The sequence below is a fragment of the Adiantum capillus-veneris genome, chromosome 1 (genome assembly GCF_014529385.1).
Source record: "Adiantum capillus-veneris isolate H3 chromosome 1, ASM1452938v2, whole genome shotgun sequence".
NCBI lineage: Eukaryota > Viridiplantae > Streptophyta > Polypodiopsida > Polypodiales > Pteridaceae > Adiantum > Adiantum capillus-veneris.
In genome coordinates this window covers 72389704-72411268 of record NC_140931.1, presented here as the reverse complement: position 1 = coordinate 72411268, position 21565 = coordinate 72389704, and the positions used below count along the sequence as shown (strand labels likewise).

General features: G+C 41.8%; 1 protein-coding gene and 1 pseudogene across 1 annotated transcript; one reads left to right on the top strand and one right to left on the bottom strand.

Annotated features, from left to right (window-relative positions):
- Positions 1 to 2526: 2526 nt before the first annotated feature.
- LOC147464966 (uncharacterized) lies at positions 2527 to 7169 on the top strand (annotated as a pseudogene).
- Positions 7170 to 13959: 6790 nt separating this feature from the next.
- LOC147464965 (DNA replication factor CDC6B-like) lies at positions 13960 to 21300 on the bottom strand. Its single transcript, XM_086517265.1, has 17 exons — positions 21178 to 21300; positions 20662 to 21098; positions 19999 to 20107; positions 19693 to 19913; positions 18918 to 18992; positions 18710 to 18831; positions 18468 to 18574; positions 18323 to 18382; positions 18165 to 18238; positions 17699 to 17749; positions 16657 to 16706; positions 16070 to 16220; positions 15086 to 15175; positions 14921 to 14983; positions 14734 to 14829; positions 14563 to 14652; positions 13960 to 14470 (listed from the first exon to the last, which is right to left on the bottom strand). Exons 1-17 carry the CDS (start codon positions 21215 to 21217, stop codon positions 14438 to 14440), a joined length of 1869 nt encoding a protein of 622 aa, XP_086373391.1. The 5' UTR covers positions 21218 to 21300; the 3' UTR covers positions 13960 to 14437.
- Between the last annotated feature and the right edge of the window lie 265 nt (positions 21301 to 21565).

Genomic DNA, 21565 nt, shown 5'->3' with positions numbered 1-21565 from the left:
ATTCAAAATCTTATGAAACTCATCTGCCACATGTGCTAATTTATGTGCTTTCACATGCTTACACGCTTACTGGACTACTTAATATACAAGAGATGGTTCTCACATGCCAGTTGTTGGTGCTAAGCAAAAAGCCACAAACCCAACCACATCTCAAGGTCGGTCCAAAAAACTATAGAATTAGCCTCCAAAAATGATAAACTACCATTTTCGTATGGACCTCGATTGATATGTCGTAAAGATAGGCTTAGAGAGCATGTTGAGCACTATAGTTTTTTCGTTCAATAAAATTTGCAAAACATGCTTGGGATATTTTGGCTGGTCTTTATGCAAGTCGCAATGAGGCTAAAATTGCTTTGCTACGTAAAGAGCTGGAGTCGAAGATTATGCATGAGGAAGATGATATGGACACTTTCCTTGTTGGTGTCAAGGATATCAATGAGCAACTTATTTTTGTAGGTGAAGTCATTTCAAACAGTTCCCTTGTGCAGATTGTTCTTGATGCCTTACCAGATTCTTATCAGAATTTTGCTAGTACTTGGAGACTTATGACCCAAGGAAATCTTGAAGTTGTCAAGTTTTGATGCATTATGCACATTGTTGTTGCAAGAGTCACTTTCCAAAAAAAACAGGACTAGACAACGTGCAGTTGAACAGGATTTTATTGCTTCTCAAAGAAAGGGTGGTAACAGCAATGCATCCACTTCTTATGGTTCTGTTGCGAGTGGCAAAACTTTTGTTCCCAATGCTTCTGCTGGCAGCACTTCGTCTGGCAATTCTGGTGATAAGGGCAAAAAGAAGATGCATTGCCATTATTGTAAAGCTAATGATCACTTGATCGAGTAGTGTCCTAAGTTGAATGCCAAAGAGGCTAAGAAGAAAGAGGGTGGTTCCACTGCAAATGCTGGTTCCACTACAAATACAGCCATTGTTGAGTCTTCTGTGAAAAGAGACTATAATGTTGATGTTGATGTAGAATGGGCTTTTAATGTAGAGTGCACTTACAATCATGTTGTCCATGATGCATGCATGTCAATTGCTGCAGATTCACATGTGTGGTATTTTGACAGTGGTGCTACAAAGCACATTACCTCACATCATGAATTGTTCACCTCTCTTGAGTCTCTCCCTCATGGGAATTCAATCACTTGTGCCAACAATGCCTCTTATCATGTTCAAGGAGTTGGAAAGATTCTGCTTACTGCTGCAAATGGCAATTCTTTCACACTTTTTGATGCACTTTATGTACCTGGGATCAAGAAGAATCTTTTGTCTGTATCTACACTTGCTAGACTTAGACTTGTAGTCAAATTTGTGGATGACAGATTTACAGTTCATGATCTCAGTTTTGGTGTTGAAATTGTTGCATCTGGCCTTTTATGCCATGGGCTATATAAGCTCACTTTGTATGACAAGTGTGGACAAAATTTTGCAAATGCAGTTGCAAATTCAAGGGCTATTTCAGATGCAAAACTCTGGCATGCACGTTTTGATCATCTGAATTTTGCCAGTTTGCTGCATTTGCAAAAATCTGATATGGTTGCTTCTTTGCCGAGTCTTGAAGCATCTGTCAAACATGTTTGTGAAGGCTGTATTTTGGGTAAGATGCAACGTTCAAAGTTTCCAAAGGATGGTTCAGTTAGGGCCACATGCAAGTTGCAACTTGTGCATATTGATGTTTGTGGGCCCAGGCAAACTCCGTCCTTTGGCAATTACCTTTACTTTGTAACTTTCATTGATGATTACTCTAGGAATGCATGGGTATTGCCTCTTAAAGCGAAGTCCGAAGTTTTTATGTGCTTCAAACAACTTTTGGCTATGGCGAAGTTTCCAAAGGATGGTTCAGTTAGGGCCACATGCACGTTGCAGCTTGTGCATAGTGATGTTTGTGGGCCCATGCGAACTCTTTCCTTGGGCAATTACCTTTACGTCATAACTTTCATTAATGATTACTCCAGGCATGCATGGGTATTTCCGCTTAAAGCAAAGTCCGAAGATTTTATGTGCTTCAAACAACTTCTGGCTATGGCTAAAAATGTCTCGAAATGTACTATGGGCATCCTCCGTTCTGATCTAGGGGGGGAGTATATGTCTCATGAATTTAATGCATTTCTGGCTAGTCGTGGGATAAAACACCAATGTACAGTGCCTTATACACCTCAGCAAAATGGTGTTGTTGAGAGGAAAATCAGGTCACTTACAAAAATGGCACGATGTATGGTCAAAAGTCAAGCTTTGCTACATTCTTTTTGGCTTGAGGCCATCATGTGTGCCACTTATGTATTAAACAAGTGACCTACAAAATCTTTGCAGTCTATTATTCCATATGAAGCACGGCATGATAGAAAGCCTTCCATTGAGCACATGCGTGTTTTTGGTTGTTTAGCATATGCTTTGGTGCCACAAACACAGCGTAGAAAATTGGATGATAAGGCTGTCAAATGTATTTTTGTTGGTTATAGTTCTGAAAGCAAAGGTTACAGGTTGTATCATCCGCAAACAAAGCGTATTCTGGTTTCTCGGGATGTAATGTTTGTGACAGATTTTGTTCAGCCCTTATTGTCATGGACTAGAGACAGTAATGTAAGCTCACAAGACATTTATGACACTTTGTTGCCTCTTTTCAGTGGTGGAAATATGAATGTAAATTCTAATGAGGCAAATGTATAGCCTATGGAGGTTTCTGAAAATGTTACAGATCAGCCTATTACTGATGCAGATGTACATATTGTACTTGATGAGGAAAGGGCTGAAAATGAGCAGGCTAGAGGTAGGCCAAAATGGTTGGTGCATACATTGTGTGACAGTAAAGTGGATGCACCTTTTTCTAGTCGTACTCGTTTAGGCTCTCGCCATGCATCTTATGCATCAGATTGTTATGCTTTGGCTGTGTTTAGCTTACATGATGTTGAGGAACCTCTATCTGTTGATGAAGTGCAGAATTCAAAAAATCAGATGGCGGCCATGCATTTAGAATATGATGCACTTATAGAAAATGACACATGGACTTTATGTGATTTGCCTCCCGGAAAAAAGGCCATTGGTACCAAGTGGGTTTACAAGTTGAAACGCAAGCCGGATGGTGAAATCGATCGCCATAAGGCTCGACTTGTTGCAAAGGGTTACGCACAGCAAAAAGGCATAGATTATGAAGAGACCTTTTCTCCCACTTTTCGTATGACTACTGTGTTTTCTATGCGCATTGGCAGCTCATTTTTGTTGGGATGTACATAAATCAAACATTGTTACTGCTTTCTTGAATGGTGACATATTTGAGGAAGTTTTGCAACGCAACCTCGCGGTTTTTTCAAAAAAGGACAAGAGGACAAAGTGTGCAGATGTAAGAAGGCTTTGTATGGGTTGAAGCAATCTCCTCGTGCTTGGTATGAGAGAGTTGACACTCATTTGGTCAAACAAGGCTTTCGTAACAGTCCAATAGAAAGCACATTGTATGTAAAGCATGAGGGTGATGTACTTCTCATTGTGGTTCTTTATGTTGATGATTTGTTGATCACTGGACCAAATGAGAGACATATTGCTGAATTTAAGGCTGATTTGAATGCTACTTTCAAGATGAAAGATTTGCGGCTGTTGCATCATTACTTGGGTATACAGTTTAAGCAGTGTGATGGTGGTATTGCCTTGTGTCAAAAACGTTACATAGAGACATTGTTATGTAAGTTTGGACTTGAGGATTGCAAACCTATTGCCACTCCTATGGAAACAGGTTTGAAGTTGAGTCTACATGATGTTGGTGATCCTGCTGATGTCACTCTTTACCAAATTGTTGTTGGATGCCTCATTTATGTATGCAACATGAGGCCGGATATTTAGTTTGCAGTCTCACAGGTCCAAGCATTGGCAGACTGTCAAGAGGATTTTCCGCTACCTTAGTGGCACTTTACATCTTGGCTTGTTTTATCCCAAGGGGGGATCATTGCCGCCAGACTTACATGCTTTTTTGGACTCATTGGGCTGGTTGTTTTGACACAAGAGTGTCCACAAGTGGTTTTTGTTTCATGCTTGGCAGTTCATGTATATCATGGTTGAGTACAGGACAGTCTTCACAGCTACGGTTGAGTGTGTATGGCTCAGACGCCTTATGGCTGATTTGGGTGTTGGACAAGACACTATCTACACTGATAGTCAGAGCGCATTAACAGTTGCAAGGAACCCAATTTTTCATGCTCACACAAAGCACATTGAGGTGCATTACCACTATGTCCGGGAGAGGCTCTCAGCAGGAGAGATCGGCTTGGCTTATGTGCCAACACAAGACAACCTTGCATATCTTTTCACAAAGGTGAGAAGCTCTAAGCTTTTCGCAAAGCTTTGGGCTTACTCCCCTTTGTGGACTGATCATGTCCTCAGGGCATGGCACTTCCCTTTACTCATGTGCCAGCTCTCGGTCACCGCATCACTCCAGGGGGGATTTGTTACCATATACATGTGGTAGTGATGTGTGTGAACACACTAGGACCGCCATGGCATTTTTTCCCTCTTTAGGAGGTTTTTTCCCCCGTGCATTGTATATATGCCCATCACTCTAGGGCTATCAATCTTTCCATTGCAAACTAAGTAACACACTCTCTATTGTGTGCCTTGAGCTTCCTTCGTCTTCTCCAAGCTGTGTGAGTTTCTCTGCAACCTTAATTCCAACAGTCCTCTGACTCTTAGCTACATATAGATCCCCGTACTGCATGTGAGTTCTGGCCCTTGGCCCTGGCCCGCTGTCTTACCTTAGGTCTGGCACTACTCTCCCCTTGGAGAAGCATTTTTATCCTCAAAAAAAAAGTGGTATTATCTTCATAAGAAGAACAATGTTTTTGACAGTGGCATTCTTCATGGATCCAGCTATTTATTTGGTCGGAACACGGTTAAGTAGGAGGCTCAATGAAATCAAGAATAACATCTTGATTTTTTGCATTGTTGTCCCTTTGCAAGCATCTTGTGTAGCCGGCCCATGTCCAACATAGCATAAGTACTCCATTTAGAACTCACTTGAGTATGCTAAAGGAGTTATCACACCTAAGATGTACCCAAAAGAGTACCTCTATTGACTTTCCATGAAAGTAATTGGCTGACAAAACTCATCAGCAAAGTATAAGTCCTGACATAACTAGTGTTCAAGGTTGAGAACCTAACTTACACATGAAGAGACTAAACCTAGTCGTAAACGTGCTTTACCTTTTGGTAATAAAACTCCAACTAGAGCGATACATGTTTTCTAATTGGAGAGCTTGGTGCTAACGTACGCGCTTCGCATATCCTTTAGCACAAGATTATACTTGTAATTTGCCTATCCTCTTTGGATAAATGGCAGTACTAAGGTGTGATTTCCCACTGTTTACAGACAATCTTCCGAAATGACTGGTAAATAGGGATCACAATACCTTTCAGCATGGCTGACGAGTCAACAATATTATAATAAGCATCTTCCTTAATCTATTCGAAACAAAAAACAGAACTAGGTCATCAGACTCACAACATGAACACTGGGAAAAACACCATTTTCTCTAGCAGGCTGATTGTAGGTTGTCAACTCAAATATCATACTTGCCTAAAAGTAGTATTTCAAGCGTGCGAAGCACTAGGATAAGAGAGACTAGGCTTGGGTGGGGTTTACCAAACGCGTTTCGCTCCTTGTGGAGCTCATCAATGGCAATTTATAAGAGTAGAGGGTTTAGAACTTGATAGAGGGGAGGAGAGGGGTGTTTATATAGGGAAAAGAGGGTGTTGGGGGGGGGGGATCTTTCATGAAAGAAGTGTACTCTAAAAAGGAGAGTACTAGAAAGGGATTTGTTGGGAAGTTTCCCTATAATATTAAAGGAAACAAGAGTGAAGGGTGTAGTATTGAGGTAAAGTGGGGGGAAGTATAATTTACCAAAGGGTATTTAGAGAGAGAAAAAAGGGGACGAAGGAGGAGACTACCCTCTTGAGGGAATTTCACGGGGTATACATGGGGGGGGGGGGGAACGGGGTGATGGTGTTATGTTTCTTGGGAGGGGAAAGTGGGGGTGAAGGTGGCCCAGTTTGGCTAGAAAGAAGTGATGGTGTTAGATTGCTCGGGAGGGGAAAGAGAAAGTATGGTGGGGGCCCATTTTGGCTAAAACAATGTTTAAGGGAAGGGTGGGGGTCCAGACTGATTGGTGTAGTGGAGTGTTGGACTCAAATGGAGGCATTAAGAATGAAAGGTATGGCTAATAATTGATGGTGTGATTTCAAATGGTGTCTCTCAAAATAAACAATTGGGTAAGGAATGAATAGTGGTAGAGGACTCGTAGACGCGAAAACGGGGGGGGGGGGAAGGTGTTACAAAAAATTTAGTGATCAAGTTGTACAACTAGAGGAACAACAAAGTATGAGGCTTTTTCTTTAAGAAAGAGGGTGTTATAGCAAAACCAATAGAGGTCAAGTTGTATATCTTGAGGAACAACAAAAATTTGGGTCAAGTTGTACATCTTGAGGAACAACAAAATTTGAGGTTATGAGGAACAAAATTTGAGGCTTTTCCTGGGGGGAAAAAGGGGGTACAATCTTTAGGAAGTGGGGGTTTAGGCTAGGAGGGAGTATCATCCCAGAGTACTGAAAGGGAGGAGGAGGAGGATCAACCTACACAAGAAGATGTAGTAATTAGGGTGAGGTAGTGAATCCAAAAAATATAGACAACTTCATACGAATTTAGCATCCTTTGTTTGGTTTAGAAGAGTGGCTAAGTTTGGTCGATTAGTCCAACATAGGACGGGTTTATCAAGATGTGAAAGGTTAGGGGAGATGTTGTAGGAGAGATGGAGTGGTTTGGTAATGGTTAGTGTAGGTTTTAATCTCCGTGTTTCTGGTGAGAAAGGTAGTTTCAGGATGTTAGGGAGAGGATTTTTGGAAGTGGGGGTTTTTGTTAAAAGGGTAGGTCGTTCCTTGTATGAGATTGAACAGAACACCTTAAGGAGGAGATTATTAGGATATCCTCTGTATAGGAGCCTTTGGAAGAAGAGGTTTCTTAAGAGAGAGAGTCCTTTGGGAGTGCATTCTCTAAGAATATAACATCTTAATTCGGCTTCAATGAAGGCTATTTTTTGGTGGAGAGGGTGCCAAGAGATCCAAGGTATATATTGGTACGAGTTAAGAGGCTTTTGATAACATTTGGAGTCAAGGATACAACAAATGTTGAATGATTGACCCTTGAAAAAATGGATATCAAGAATAGTGGCTTCAAAAGAGGATATGACGGGTGTGATTACAATATGATTTTGAAGAGGGAAGGCATAAGAGGCAAGTGCAACGGTGAGGGATTTGAAAGTGCTTGTCCAAACTCCAAAGGCATCGTCTATGTATCTTTTGTAATATGATAAGTTTGGGTTATGAATAAGGGGGGAGTGGTTTTCTAGATGGCATAAAAAAAGGCAGGCGTAAACCACTGCGATGTTTGATCCCATTGCGGATCCTTTGATTTGTTTCCACACTTTATCTTTGAAGCAAATATAATGGTGTGATAAGATAAGAGTGGCGAGTGAAAGTATAAATTCTGTTTTAGGGGTATCAAAGGAGTTGGTGATGGTGTTTTTGAGGGCCAAGAGTCCCTCCGACATGGGGATGCTAGCGTATAAGGAGGTCACATCAAAGGTGAAAAGGAGACTATGTGGAGGGAACGTTTTAGATTGGAGATCGATGATGAGGGATAAAGAGTCTTTAAGGTGTTGTTTTTGTGTAAGAAGGATGGGATAAAGTTGGTAGTGTAGCCACTTGGAGGCATTTTCAATCAAGTACCCTCGGTATGAGCAAATAGGGCTGGCTATAAGCAGAGGTTTGTGTATCTTAGGCAAGAATTCGATAGGGCAAGGTTTGAAGGGTTTAGAGAGAAGTGTGAGGATAAAGGTGGTTTCCTCATGGGAGAGGAGAGTATATTTAACGGTGATGGATTGGAGTAAAGAGGCGAGGAAATTGTGTGTCAGTGGAGTGATGGGTTGGTATGTGGAGGGGTCACTGAGTTGCCTAAGAGCCTCTTGTTCATACCATTCCCTTGGTAGGATTGTAAGGCCTAAGTTTTTGTCTGCCGGTTTAATGATAATGGAGTGGTCCATTGAAAGTGTTTTAAGGGCATGTTTGACAAAGTTAGGGAATTTGGAGCGGGAGGGATTGTAGTGTGAAAGAGTATTCCCAACGTTGAGGCGGTTAAGGGAAGTGATGCTCTCTAGAGTAGGATCCATGGTGGGAAGTATCCATGAGAGGTTAGGGGTTTTAAAAGGGGAGTGTGTGTTAGAAAAAGAAGTTTGGAAGAACGTTTTGAGTTGTAGGCTCCTAGCTAAGGAGTCGTGGGCCTTTAAGTGAGTTCGGGAGGGGGGTTTGAGGGAGGGGGGATATATTTAAGCCCAAGATCCAAACATTTCTTTTCGTTTATAGAGAGGGGACGGGTGGTGAAGTTATGGACAAAATTATTACAATGGTTAAAGACAAGGGTGTATGAGGGAAGCTTACCAAAAATCAGGAGTTCATAGGTATGAGGGTTAGTGAGTGGTAGCCAAAACTTGTGTCACTTGGGAGGTTGCAAAAATCATTGCCCAATTCTCGCAAAACGCTTGTAATGTAGGTATCCACACGTAGAGTTCGATGAGACGAACACAATGTGACCTCAAAATTTCAATGCAACAATCGTGCGGTGCAATGCAAAGAGATAAAGCTCATAGTAGAAAAAAAGTATTTCTCAATGTACTCTCCAAGCATTTCTTTACCACTCACCAATAAGTGTCCGAAGATAGGAAAGTTTTGGCTGGATTGTCCTTTTTTTAGGATTGGGTCTATAGTTTTTTTGGACCATATTCTAGGTTATCAATTTTAGTTTGCTAGAGTTTTGGATGATATTCTAACATGATCTATGTGGTGTGCTTTACAATGCTCGAATTGGTTCCATTTGGGCATCGGATACTCTCATTTCAGTCAAATATGGGGTAGTTGTTGTTTTTGGGCTTCATCGCGCAAGAAAGATGTAGAGCAAGGGTGGGAGAAGTTTGAGGTTTTGTAATTAGATTTATACTTTTGTGTGCATGAAGATTTTTGGAGAAGTTTGATTTTTAGAGCACCCAATTTGGGTTTAAAACAACAAAGTTGAAGGCAAATTACGATGTCATTGGGAAATTTTAAGGATTGTTTAAGTTTCAAGTACAAAAACCTTTCTAGTCTTGTGCATGGAAAATTTTGGATCTTGAAATGAGTGCAAAGAGTTTGAAAGACCGGGGGACTTTTCGGGCTCTATTCGAGTTCTAGGTAAAAAAAAATAGGGCCAAAAATGGCTCAAGTAAGAGAATTTTTCTTGTTTTCTATAAGACTTTGGAACCAAGGGTGGGGAGGGCTATGGATGCCACGTGCGGCAAAAAATTCCCATAGGCAATTCAAAAAATAAGATATATAAAAAGCTTCACAACTAAACCACAAGTATCACAATGAGCCCCCCCCCCCCCCCCCCCCCCCACAACCCCCCCCCCCCCCCCCCCGACCCAATTACAATGTATCTTGTATCCTAGCCTCCCACCATGGATTGCCCACCCTCTCCCTTATTACCATAGGACCACATTTTGTTACTTATATTTTTGTCCTTTCTCAATAGATCACACACATGTATATTTGATTTGCCCCATAGGATGGCGTTGACTTCAGTCTATAATAGACATAAAGAGATCTCTCTCTCTCTCTCTCTCTCTCTCTCTCTCTCTCTCTCTCTCTCTCTCTCTCTCTCTCTCTCTCTCTATGTGTGTGTGTGTATGTGTAGTGGTGGAACACATATCAAAAGGAGCCGGATTAAAATACTAACACTCGTCAAGCTCACCCAAATCAAAGAAATGAGCATAAGGATGCTAACAATGTTGGCGACTATGCTCGGGAGGACACAACCTACTAAGATACCAATTGTTGGACTAAGGATTGTAAGAATGTATACATAGCTTGGAGATGCAAAAGAAGCTCAAGGTGCACAACTGAGAGTGTATTATTGAGTGAAAATACAAGATAAGATAGCCCTAGAGTGATGATCGTATATAAAGCACGAGGATAAAAACCTCATAGTGATAAAAGAAAATTTACCCTAGCGGTGCTAAGTGTGTTCACACACATACTACCATGTATATGGTAGTGATGTGCTCACACACATCACTACCATATATATGGTAACAACTAGCTCCATCCTATGTCCAATTGGGGATGTAAGATCTAGTACCTAGGTGGATGTAGTGTAAGGGTTGGTAGATGTATGATCATGGTTGGGTACGCCAACATCATAGCAAATCTCTCCTAGGATGCCTGGTGGTGGAGTCTAGTTCTCTTATATCTGCATGCGATGGAGTCTCAAAGTTATGTATCCTAGAGCTCGTGGGAATCTTCTAGCTTTCACTGTCTCACTCAGTTGGAGGGTCACCCCTAGAAGACTGTAAGATGTGGGTATCAGTCAACCTTTGGTGCCGTGAAAGGTTACATTAGTGACTCTCTACGTATATGTTTATGAACCTACCAACGCTCACCAAAGCTCACCCTAATCAGAGGACGTGAGCAAGGGGTTGTTGGCAACACTGGTGACTATGCTCGAGAGGACACAACCTGCTCTAATACCAATTGTTGCAATTAGGGTGGTTGCAAGAATGCACACAGAGCTTGGAAATGGAGAATAATCTTGAGACACACATTGCTAAGTATGTGAATACAAGATAAGATATCCCTCGAGTGATGGGTGTATATACAAAAAAGGGGGGGGGGGGGGGGGGACTCCTAGTGAAGAAAAAAGTGCCTTGACGGTCCTAACTGTTTCTAGCACATCACTATCATATACACAATAACAACTAGCTCCATCCTGTGTTCAATGGGGAGCTCATTGGGAGTGTAAGATCTAGTAGAAGGGTGGGCGTGGTGTAAGGACTCGGTGTATGATTGTAGCTAGGTCTTCCAGCATTAGAGAAAACCTCTTGGGTTGCTTGGAGGTGATCTTCATTGATGGAGTCTTAGATCTATGTATCCTAGAGCTCACGGTCATCTCTTAGCTTGTTGTAGGGTGACCCCTCACTATGTTTGTGTGGTGAAGGAGGCGATGGGGTGGTGGTCCTCTGAAAGAAGTCTGTAAGCTATGACTATCTACCACTCTCTGGTGCCAGCAATGTCTCTCTATGTCTATGTATCTCCACTAGAAAACAACCAAACTAATGCTAATCTCTATACTCCAAGATCTATCATAGAGTGGACTATCCTATGAAAAGAGCCTCATATATGTCTTTAATACAATCATAAAGTCTACATCTGTAGACAAATTCCTCCTCATGCTCAATCACCCTCTGTGTGCAAAGTTGGCAAAATCTCCTAGCTCGTGAGATGTGAGTAACTCTTCCTATCTCTATTTCTAGCTAGTGCTTGAAGTTGACCAATCGCCACTCGCAAGCTATGTGTCCATGTAGCATGGTCTTTGGATGAATCCCTCGTGTAGCTTAGTGAAGAAGCGTTCACTCTAATACAGCATCTTCGAGGGAAGAGGCTCTCCAGGTGCGATCCCTGTCTCTCTAATATAGAGCTTCCATAGATCCTATTCAAGTATTGTGTTCCTCTCATTGTGTGAGAGTTATATGAAGGATGAGTCCGAGTCGTATTAGAAGCGTGGTAACCCATCCATGTGATCCAAACCACTCTCACATGTGAGCACCAAGACTTTGCTCACTTGACTCTAACATCTGTCTAGAGGCTTCAAAGGCTCTACGTGTGAGGCTTCAAAGGCTCTACTTGTGAGGCTATCTAATGGCCTTGGCTAACATAGGTATTGTGTGTGGTATTGTGGGCTTATTGTGAAACAAGCGTGATATTATACATATCTATGTCCATGAGGTGGCTAATAGTCTAGGGGCCCATACTACAACATACATCAAAGCTAGGGTGACTAAGGTGTCAAAGAGCCATCCTTTGGTACAAGGCTCCTAAAAGTGTGCTTGATGACATCTCTCTAGCATGACTAAAGCTGCATAACCTCTAGTGAGTCTATCCATAACTGCCTTTGTCGTGATTAAGCATCCGGGTGGGGTGGCAAAGGTGACTCCCAAGTAAACATAAGATTGCACCACCTCTACCTTTCCACCTACAACCATAAAGATTACCACAATCCTAACTACCCTGGAACTGGAAGTATGAAAGATCATGGCCTTGGTTCTCCAAAGGTTCACCGTCAATCATCTTAGTGTACAAAAGTCGTCGAGGGCCTTGAGGCATCGTTGTGAGTCCTCTTGTGATTCACATACCAAAACAATGTCATCAACATAGAAGCAAGATGTGTATCAAGGTACCCTTTTGCACCCTCGTCACCAACTCAATACAAAATTTGAGATCTTATCGATGTAGATCCCAACTCAATCCCGAAGAGAGTCAAAGAGAGTTCCTTGCTTCACACCAATGGTGCTAGTAATAGGTTGAGACATCGTACTCTCTCCGCCACCTGCTCATATAAAGCATATATACTCCAAATCATCTGTGAAGGTACACCCAAGTTTTGGAGGTGCTAATAGAGCCTCATGTGGAGCTGTATCAAGTGCTTTGCAAAAGTCCACAAAGCAATAGTGTGGTCTCTTCTTCCAAAATTTTGTCCCATCAATAAGGCAATGCAAAATGAAGATGTGATTTATAATAGAGAAGGCTTCGTCTGAAACCTCTCTAGTCGAAGGCTCTAAGCTCCTCTCTCTCCATAAGTTGAGCTTTGCCTCAGGTTCTACTCCATAGTGTTTGGCCATGGTGTGGTCAATCATGATGGTCTTCTAATTTCCTTGTCCAAGATGTCACTAGACTTGTGGATAGGCACAATAGTGCATCTAGTACACTCCTCTATGAGCTCTCTCCCATCGGGGATATGGTGTCAATTGTATAAATGAATTGCTCATTTTGTAGTCTTGATGGCTCGTGTTACCATATCTATGGTGAAGAAAGTGACGATGATTTGAGGCTCTAGGGTAGAAGGCTGCCCAAGTACCTATAGCCTCTCAGCATATTCATGTCATGCTTGTGGATCCTTAATGGGTGTGCGCTGAGGTGACTGGTCAAGCGGGGCTCTAAAAAGGTCGGGACTCGGCCATGCTTTCACACTATCAATGCTCATGAATAGGTTGTGCAGCTAAGCTCCTCTTACCTCCTGGAAAACTCACCGCTTACTGAATAAAAGAGTCTTCATCTATCTGTTGGCGTCCTGCTCTGTAAGTTTCTCAAGAGCACTTTGAGCTCAGAAGGTGCGGTAGAGCCCTCTGCACTCACCATCATACCAACGGTTCTGAGGCATAGTCCCGAGGGCCAACATTTCTAATCAAAACAACACCCACATAGCTCTACTCAGAGCTGGGAGGGCTAGCTTTCCCTATTGAGAGGGAGAGGCAGGGAAGAGGGACCACTTTAAAAAAACATAGTTTTCTAAACATGAAAGCTAAGGACTCACCTGAGATTTCTCTGAAACACACTGCCCAAGATGTGGGTGTTCGATAAACAATTCCCAAGGTGTGGATGTCCTTTGGTTTTGGCTAGTCGTTAAAAAAATTCATTTCATTGCAAGATTCCCCTATTTGGTTTGGCATTGCGTCTACGACACTCTAGCAGCTAAGCTTTAAGCCTGAACTGTCAGCCTGATAACTAGTAAACAAGTTCTTGGGAACATCAATGACAATCAGATTCGCTCGGTATTTACATCCTTACAAATTGCAATGAAGGGACATGATCCACTTCTCTTGCGCTGTTGCACATGCGGAGTTCAGTAAGATTAATTCATTGTTTTCGATCAACACCTTTAATAATCAGGTGCAGTATTCATGATGCCATGCATCTTCACTGTCAGAAGGTAGAGGGAGCATTAAAGGAAGCTAAACATGAGACTGGAGTGTTTGTGTTCCTTGGGCTAATTCTTTCCCATAATAGCCAGTTACCCAGAGCTTGAATTACCAGTAGCAGAAAGACGAGTCTAACCAAAAGCAAAGAGCAGCATAATCTTTCAAGTGTACTGAATAATGAGTATCTTGCACCCTTACTTCTCATATTATTGTCTCTGATAGGCATATGATGAGTTGAGGGTGAGGGCAATTATTTGAGATCATGGAAAAGGGGATTTGACTCATCAATGTAAGCAATCCGTCCATATATGTGAAGGCATGGATGCCTTGGGTATATTTCTGGTTACACTGAGCTACTACTGACCACCATTTGCGCCCGCAGTTGACTTTCTCTATGACATTTGAAATAGAGTTAAGGAAGCCGTCTAAGTTTCCCCACAAGATTGAGGCTTCTTGCCCAATTATGCTAGGCTAGTTGCCCTTTCTGACAACCACTTCTGCCAGTTATTGTGAAGCTGTCAATCTCATGAATTTTTGTTTGGATACCAATGCAGTGCTGCTCGTCAAGATCAAACTCAAAGCATTGGCTCGCTGAAAATGTGACCATCGAGTTCCGCATTGACTCAAGTAAGGTTGTTGCAGAAGAATCGTATAGCCTGTGAAATGACAGTCTAACCTCAGGGAACTCTCAACATTTTTCATACTGAAGAATTAATACTGAAGACAGACTCAAAACATCGCTAATGACCTGCAAAGCAAATACAATGTCATCCTGGTCCACTTGCAATGTTACCCTCTTTAGCCTTTCCTCTCGTGACGTACCAAGATTAAGAAGCCCCTGCATCTCCCAAACGAACAGATTATGATCCATCAAAGAGGGCTAGAGCATCAGGTTTGCTTAAGGTGGCACAATTTCTACCTGATCGGCAAGAACTCTGCACACACTCGAGAATTCTGGTACTGAAAGTGCAGGCATGCCAGTTGCTTTGCAGAAATCTACATATCTTCCATTGAGCTGTAAAACCAACATTAAAGCAAAAAGAAGTAACACCCAACTCTTTGCAGGAAAAAACAATAATACGATGAGTGCATGGAACTTTATTAACCTGTCCGAGTGTCGTATCCTTCTTATTCTGTCGAAACAAGCGCACAGCTGCACATAGGACCATCTACAGTACAACATACATTAAAGTTGGTCCATCAAATTCCTGCCCATAATTTTTACAGATAAGAGATGGAAGATTTGAATCCTTGTTTTATCAGACACAGACCTGTTGATGCTTTGGCAATGACTTCACTGTGTCCACTGCAGCAGAGCGAAACATTTTTGTTAATGCCTGGGCCATGTGATAAATCTGCACCTGGGCCATACATGAAGAGGTCTCAGCACAGCATCATGTCCTATGGCACCCTCTCTACCACCCCCTAGGCTATGTTGTTAGCACATCTATGTGCATAGAAGCAGATAAACGGTCACAGCCACTGACAGGGCGTGTAAGCAAAAAACACATGTGTATGCCTCCTAGGTGAGTCCCAAGCTGGCGAAAATCTAGCTATAACATGGTGGAACAAGAAGAGCAAACACTTGAATTTCAGAGATCATCCTTAAAAATGGAGGTAGGTAACCATCAACTCCACATTTGAAAGAGCGGAAGAATCACTGATAAGTAAAACACCTTGTCACTCAAACAGAATGAAAGGATCTAGTATCTGCTGTGGATGTTGCTAAAGCTCCGGACACAAGTTGGCTCCCGAGGCCAGTACGACCGGATTCAGGGCAGCTCCGACAGAGCAGATCTCCAGCACCGGGCCTTTATACAGCAGTGGCGGGAATGGCCTTTCTTCACAGTGGGCCAGGTTATTCAGTGGCACTATCGGTCACCTATGCGGCTTTTCCCTCCTCCCCTTTTGTGTCTAGACGTTGTAAACTTGTTTAGCCATTATGGGAGACTCCCTTCTTCTCTTGCATCATGTACCCTCTTAGTTTCAAAAAACCAATAGAAGGATCTTTTTCACTGCAAGGAACAAAAGTTGGCTCCTAGATAATGAGAATTCCGAGTTATATGGAGTCTTATTGTACAGCATTTCTACACTTTGCAAGTCTCCATGGTTTACTGCTTACAGAAATATAGAATAAAAAGTGAACAAGTCTTTCATGATACTTGACAACTTAAACCATCGATAGCTACAATATATTGTACTGCAAGCAGTGACACACAGCTTGATAGCATAGCTCAACACAAGCATCCTCTTACCGTCCATTGTTCCTGCTTTTTCTGGCCTGGACTGCCTATCTTCTTTGAAGGTGTGGGTGGTGCTTCTGCTTTTGAGACGCGTGTTGCATTTGGTGCAGATCTTTGATCGGTCCCTAGGTTTCTCTCTAGCTCCAACAACTCGATCGCAATTCTGCAACGGTAAAATCTACTCATAATGAGCTCAAATGGAACTCTTAACACAATTCTCACGATTTATAACGGCACCATGGTTACGTAGGCGTGCAAGTTATTGTTTGCAAGTAGAGCTGTAGTTTGATTTTAGCGCACCTTCACCTAAGGTTAGCCTAAGTTCTGGTTAGTTCCATCATATTAGCTTGAAACAGGCCAAAAAAGTTTTACAACTATGGAGAGTACTTTCATCCTGCTGGTCAAGTGGTGCTTGTATAGAACCAGGTTATATTGTTTCTCATGATTGTTCAAAACTGTTGCTTACTGCAGAATATAGCTACCAATGCTCTAGCTTCATACCAAACAGGTGCAGGAAAAAGGAGCACTAGAACCAGACCCACTCCGCAAAGGAATCATACCAAGATTGCACTAGGATATTTGAAGTGAAAGAAACACACCTACATACATGCAGTGCTCTCCGCATGTCACCTGAGGCAGCAGCAACCTTCTGCAATTGTTAAAAAAATGCATTTTCAAAAAAAGCCAAAAGCTATCATGAAGATTGAATGACAAATAACAACATATCCTTGGATATGACAGCACCTTTGTTAACACATACAATCACAGAGTTATGGAACTTTCATAGGTTCTTGTTAAAGTTGGCAATGGGAGTCCAGTTCATAAGACCATTGAGCGTCCCACTTGGAAGAGCACCATCTTCAAAGAAATGGGTCCCTGGTTAGAGCTTCTGGAGATCTATAGATCTATAGAAGTCCAGACTTCCTATCACACTCGCCTCACTGGCTGAAGGCCAAATTGACGAGTAATTTTACTTGCCTCGAGTCCACAAGTGATCCCCGTACTTCTATGCTGTCATAGCCAACATCTCCTTAAGACCAATTCAACCTTCAAATCTTGTGGAGGATCTGAACTTTATTCCTAATCTATTCATGTGCCTCAATTGTGCTTCCTACAAGACATCCCAGGACTCTCATAGGTTGTTTGCTTGATAGGTGTTATACCTGCAGCTGGTCCTCCATGATTGTGATGATGAAAGTAAGAAACATCCTCCAAACATGGATACTAGCGGTTTCTACCAAAAAAACTTCGGTGCAAGCAATGACAGATGGTTGGTAGATACTGAACAGCTATGCAATAACATTAAATCGGTTTCATCTTCCTGCTTGATAACCACCTTCTGTATCCAATTATTAGCTAGGCTGGTCAAAAAATGGATCTTTAAGGTGGGCTGCAAAGACAGAAGAAAAGTTAACATATGCCCCTCTCATTAAGAAGGAAGGGACCAACCAGCTTAGTTTGATCCCATGAGGCAACAATGCCTTAATGATGGACACATCCTTGTAATGGTGACTCAAGGTGTCGGCATAAATTTCGAGGTAAATAATAATGTAAAAGCAAGTAGCAGGAAATTTTTGAGACCCAAAAAATCAATCACAAGGGGAGATATTTCAACACTTGAAGGAATAGTTAAAAAAATACCCTAGCACATAGTTCCAAAGCTTCTGGATGAAATGCTGAGAAAGGAAGTGCCTGAAAATTCAACATGAAGCAAGATAGTCATCAGCATACATTAACTATCAATAATTCCTAGAATGAGAAGTCCAATTACACATAAAACTGTCAAAAGCTTCAATAAAAAATCTTGATAATTTCTGCCTACACAGAAAGTCCACATTTGGTAAATTATATCGGTGCTTTGTACGTGTAGAATACTAGAATGCATTGTGCCAAAACCTTGAAAGAGTTCACAAAGACCACATAAACATCCAAATTTTTAGATGAACAGGACTTTTGCAGTCTGGCATCGCTGACATAATTTGTCGATAAAGATTAGTATCAGTCTCAAGTGGACATGAGCGTAGTTTGGGCACATTAGGAGTCCCAGAATATGTTTAGACGACTCTAAGAGAGCAGAAAGAATGTGACAATTGAATATAGATCAAACCTTTAGTCGCTGGTTAAGAACTGCTAGAACTTGTTCTTTTGAATAAGGAGAAAAAGGAATAACAACAGGACGACCTGCATCCATTAGTTCTATTCAGTAAAGAGTGATTCTTAAGACACTGCATGGTTTAAAAGTTTTAATAAGGCAGGCATACTTACAACTAAGGGAACTGAAGCTCTGGAGACATCGGTCTGCTAAATCAATAGAGTTTGAAATACCTGATCGGCATTAAAACAATGTCTAGCTGTTACATCCGGCTTTTTGACTCGAGCCAATTTATGCAAAGAGGAGAAAATGGCCCACCTATCAAAATACATCGTGACTTTTTCTGAGCTGGAAGCTCAAAAAGTTCACGAAGAATTGCTTGATCTTTACTGAGCAAAAAATCTATCTCATCAACAATCAGCAACCTGCATAACATGATGATTGACCTTTGATGGAGTTTTGGTACATGGTACATAGAGAAAACTCGCAAACTTGCACTGACCTAACTAAGCTAGTACAATAGTACAAAACATGAAAGAATGTTGTTCAGAACCTCTTACAGCATTCTCTCATTTGAAACATCCCCAGATTTACTTAGTGCAAATTTGAGCTTTGTCAATCCGGGGCCCACACAGTTTTTCATTTCCTTTTTTATTTGATGAGGTGACACATGCTGCAGAATCTACAAAATCACAGGAGTTCTCTTGATGCTTTTAATTGCGAGTTACAAATAAAAATTTCTTGCATACCTTTATTTATCTCACATACCCGGTCAAAAATATCCTTCGGATTCGTCAAAGATGTGCAATTGAACCTAGAGATCTCTGGAGCTACGGCTCCAACCTTCCACACCAGGAAAAAAAAAAAAAGTTATGCACATCAAAGAATGCAGGCCTAACTGTTCAAAGATGTATAAAACTAAGACTAACAACATAACAATCTGAAACTCAAGAAAAAGAGGCCTGCACATAGTCCTGCTCCCACCCACTTACCACAAGCATGTAAAATTCCAGTTTCTATATGTCTCACACAAAACATCTACCTAATGAATTGGGACCCCTTGTTGCATTTGCCTAATCAATCTCCAGTGATAATGTTGTCAAAACCTCAACTTGAGCTTAGCTCACATTAAGTAGTAGAAATTGATCTATAAAGCCTCACTGCCAATAAACAGACTTGGCATAGGCAGATCGACCTTCTCCAAAAATCTGAAATCGATTGGACATGGCATTTTTCAGCAAGATGATAAATAGTACTGACAGACAGCGACGGTGGAACACAGCCAATTCCTTTAAAAACTGTCCCAAATGAAAGAATTTCTCAGTCTGTCTTGCAGGCCTTGCACCATCTACTCTCAAACATGAACAACATAACAAGCAAAGGAAATCAATTATCCCACGAACGCATCATAATGCCTTTTGTAGAAGCTATTTATGTTAAGGTTAGAAAGTACACAAGCTAATATCAGGCAGCGTTAACCTTCAAAATCCTTCTAAAGGATGCATCAATCATGGAAACAGGATGTCCATAAGGGCAAACTCACCCCCTCTGCCCATTTGGAAGAGAAAAACTTGACTTTTTCCATAAGTAAAGATTTTCCTGTTCCTGGACATCCACATACATACAGACTTCCAGGTTGCTGCTGTACAATGTGATCCTTGCAAAACTCAAACACTTTGCTTTGCTCAATGTCTCTGCAAATCAAAGTATCCGGCACAGTGGACAGATGCAAAGCAGCTTTCACTGCCTGCATATGGCCTGAATCTGCAAATCCAGGAGCTCCAAGTTGTAAACTTTCATCAAATGTGACGAGTCTCTCAAAACATAGAAATCTCTAAGCATGCCTCACCAGATGGATCAAAATCCTGGTGCCTTGAGGACTTCTTTGGGGATGCTGTGCAGGTAGAAACTTGGAGTCTGGGTGTACTGATCCTTGCTTTTATCGGACTTTCATGTGACTGTAAGAACAAAAGAATGAATTATCAGAAACAGCTGCCCCTTACTTCACAAGACCAAATTTCTAAAGAACGTGACTCTACGCAAACCAAACCTAAGCAGAGCTGCACTCTTATTTATGCCCAGTCTGTTCCGTATATCATAGGACTATGTATTCTTCTATACAATGTATACATTAGGACTTAACCGGGCTAAAACTCCTCTTCAACATGATAAAGCTAGGAGCCCAGAAACATGCAAGCCTTTGTTCGGACCATCCCAAAGTGCCACAATCAATTTCTACTGGCCACATTAGTAGTTCGATACCAAGAAAGCTCCCTATTGTGAACTGGTTTATATTCAAAGAAATGGTAAAAATTAATGGGACCCTGACACATCCAAACTGTGACTCCACTACCTGCTCAAAGTCTAAGACTGGGTCACTTTATAAGATGTACACCACACTACAAGTTTACTCGAGTTAAAAGATCCACGCAGCCTATTGAATTTACCCACACGAAAGACATCGCAAGACCATACCCTACAGGTTCATCAGAGTAAATAGAGTCACACTTACCTGATTAGTTGTTGTATGCCTTTCCTGTTTCAGGAGCGTCTCATGAGAAGGTTCAATGTTGGCATCAAAACAGTTATAATCATCGGTACAGTCTACTGCAGCAGGATTGTGAAGTCGCGCATCAAGAGAGCTGACAGCTACAACCGGGTTGTCATCACCTAGCTTGGGGTGAGGCTTGCTTCTCTTAGTGCATCTTTTCTTAGCTGAAAAACCCTTAAAAAGTTTCCTTTTCTTTTTCATTTTTCCATACTCTGCAGATTCTCCCCCTGCCTGGATGTGAATGCCATTGTTCATAGAAGGTGGCACTTGACTGCTAAAATTTGCACGCTTCTTCTTGTGATCCTCAACAGGATGAGAAGCTGATGGGCTACTCACGCTTCCATTTTGCAGGGAAGTGGCCTCTGAATATCGCTTTGCGGAGCGAAGGGAGCTCGCACCTGCATAAATAATCACACTTTCAAAAGCAACTCTGGCGCGAAACTTCCAGAGATATGGCAGATGATAATAGTAGCTCACGCGATGAAGCCGACGTTAGCTCCTTGCTCGGCATCGCCATAACTTCGTCAAGCTCAAAAGATCGGAAGTTTCGCGCGCTTTATTTGTTGAATTGAGAGAGAGAGAGAGAGAGAGAGAGAGCACTCAAGAAGTGTTGAATTGTGTGGCATCATTTTGATAGTTAGTTCAACAAAGTTGGGTGCTTGAAGGTGGACATAGCTCCACACAAAAGAAGTCAGATTGACAAGAGGGCTCAATCTCGCGATCTGACAGCTCACGTCACCGTCCGAGCTACTAAAACAACCAGATTTATTCGTCCACTTACTCGTGCACCATATATTCTAGTTATTGGGGTAGGGAGAGTCCTTGAAAAGAGACACGTCCCGTAATTGGCCCCTTTACTCTAATA

Excerpts from the sequence above, each read along its gene's own strand:
- LOC147464965 (XM_086517265.1), bottom strand. The coding sequence starts at position 21,217 with ATGGCGATGCCGAGCAAGGAGCTAACGTCGGCTTCATCGC. Across the intron at positions 18,832-18,917 it reads CGAAGGATATTTTTGACCGG|ATTCTGCAGCATGTGTCACC; the intron begins GTATGTGAGATA and ends GTGATTTTGTAG. Across the intron at positions 14,471-14,562 it reads ACATTGTATTTGCTTTGCAG|GCTATACGATTCTTCTGCAA; the intron begins GTCATTAGCGAT and ends GTCATTTCACAG.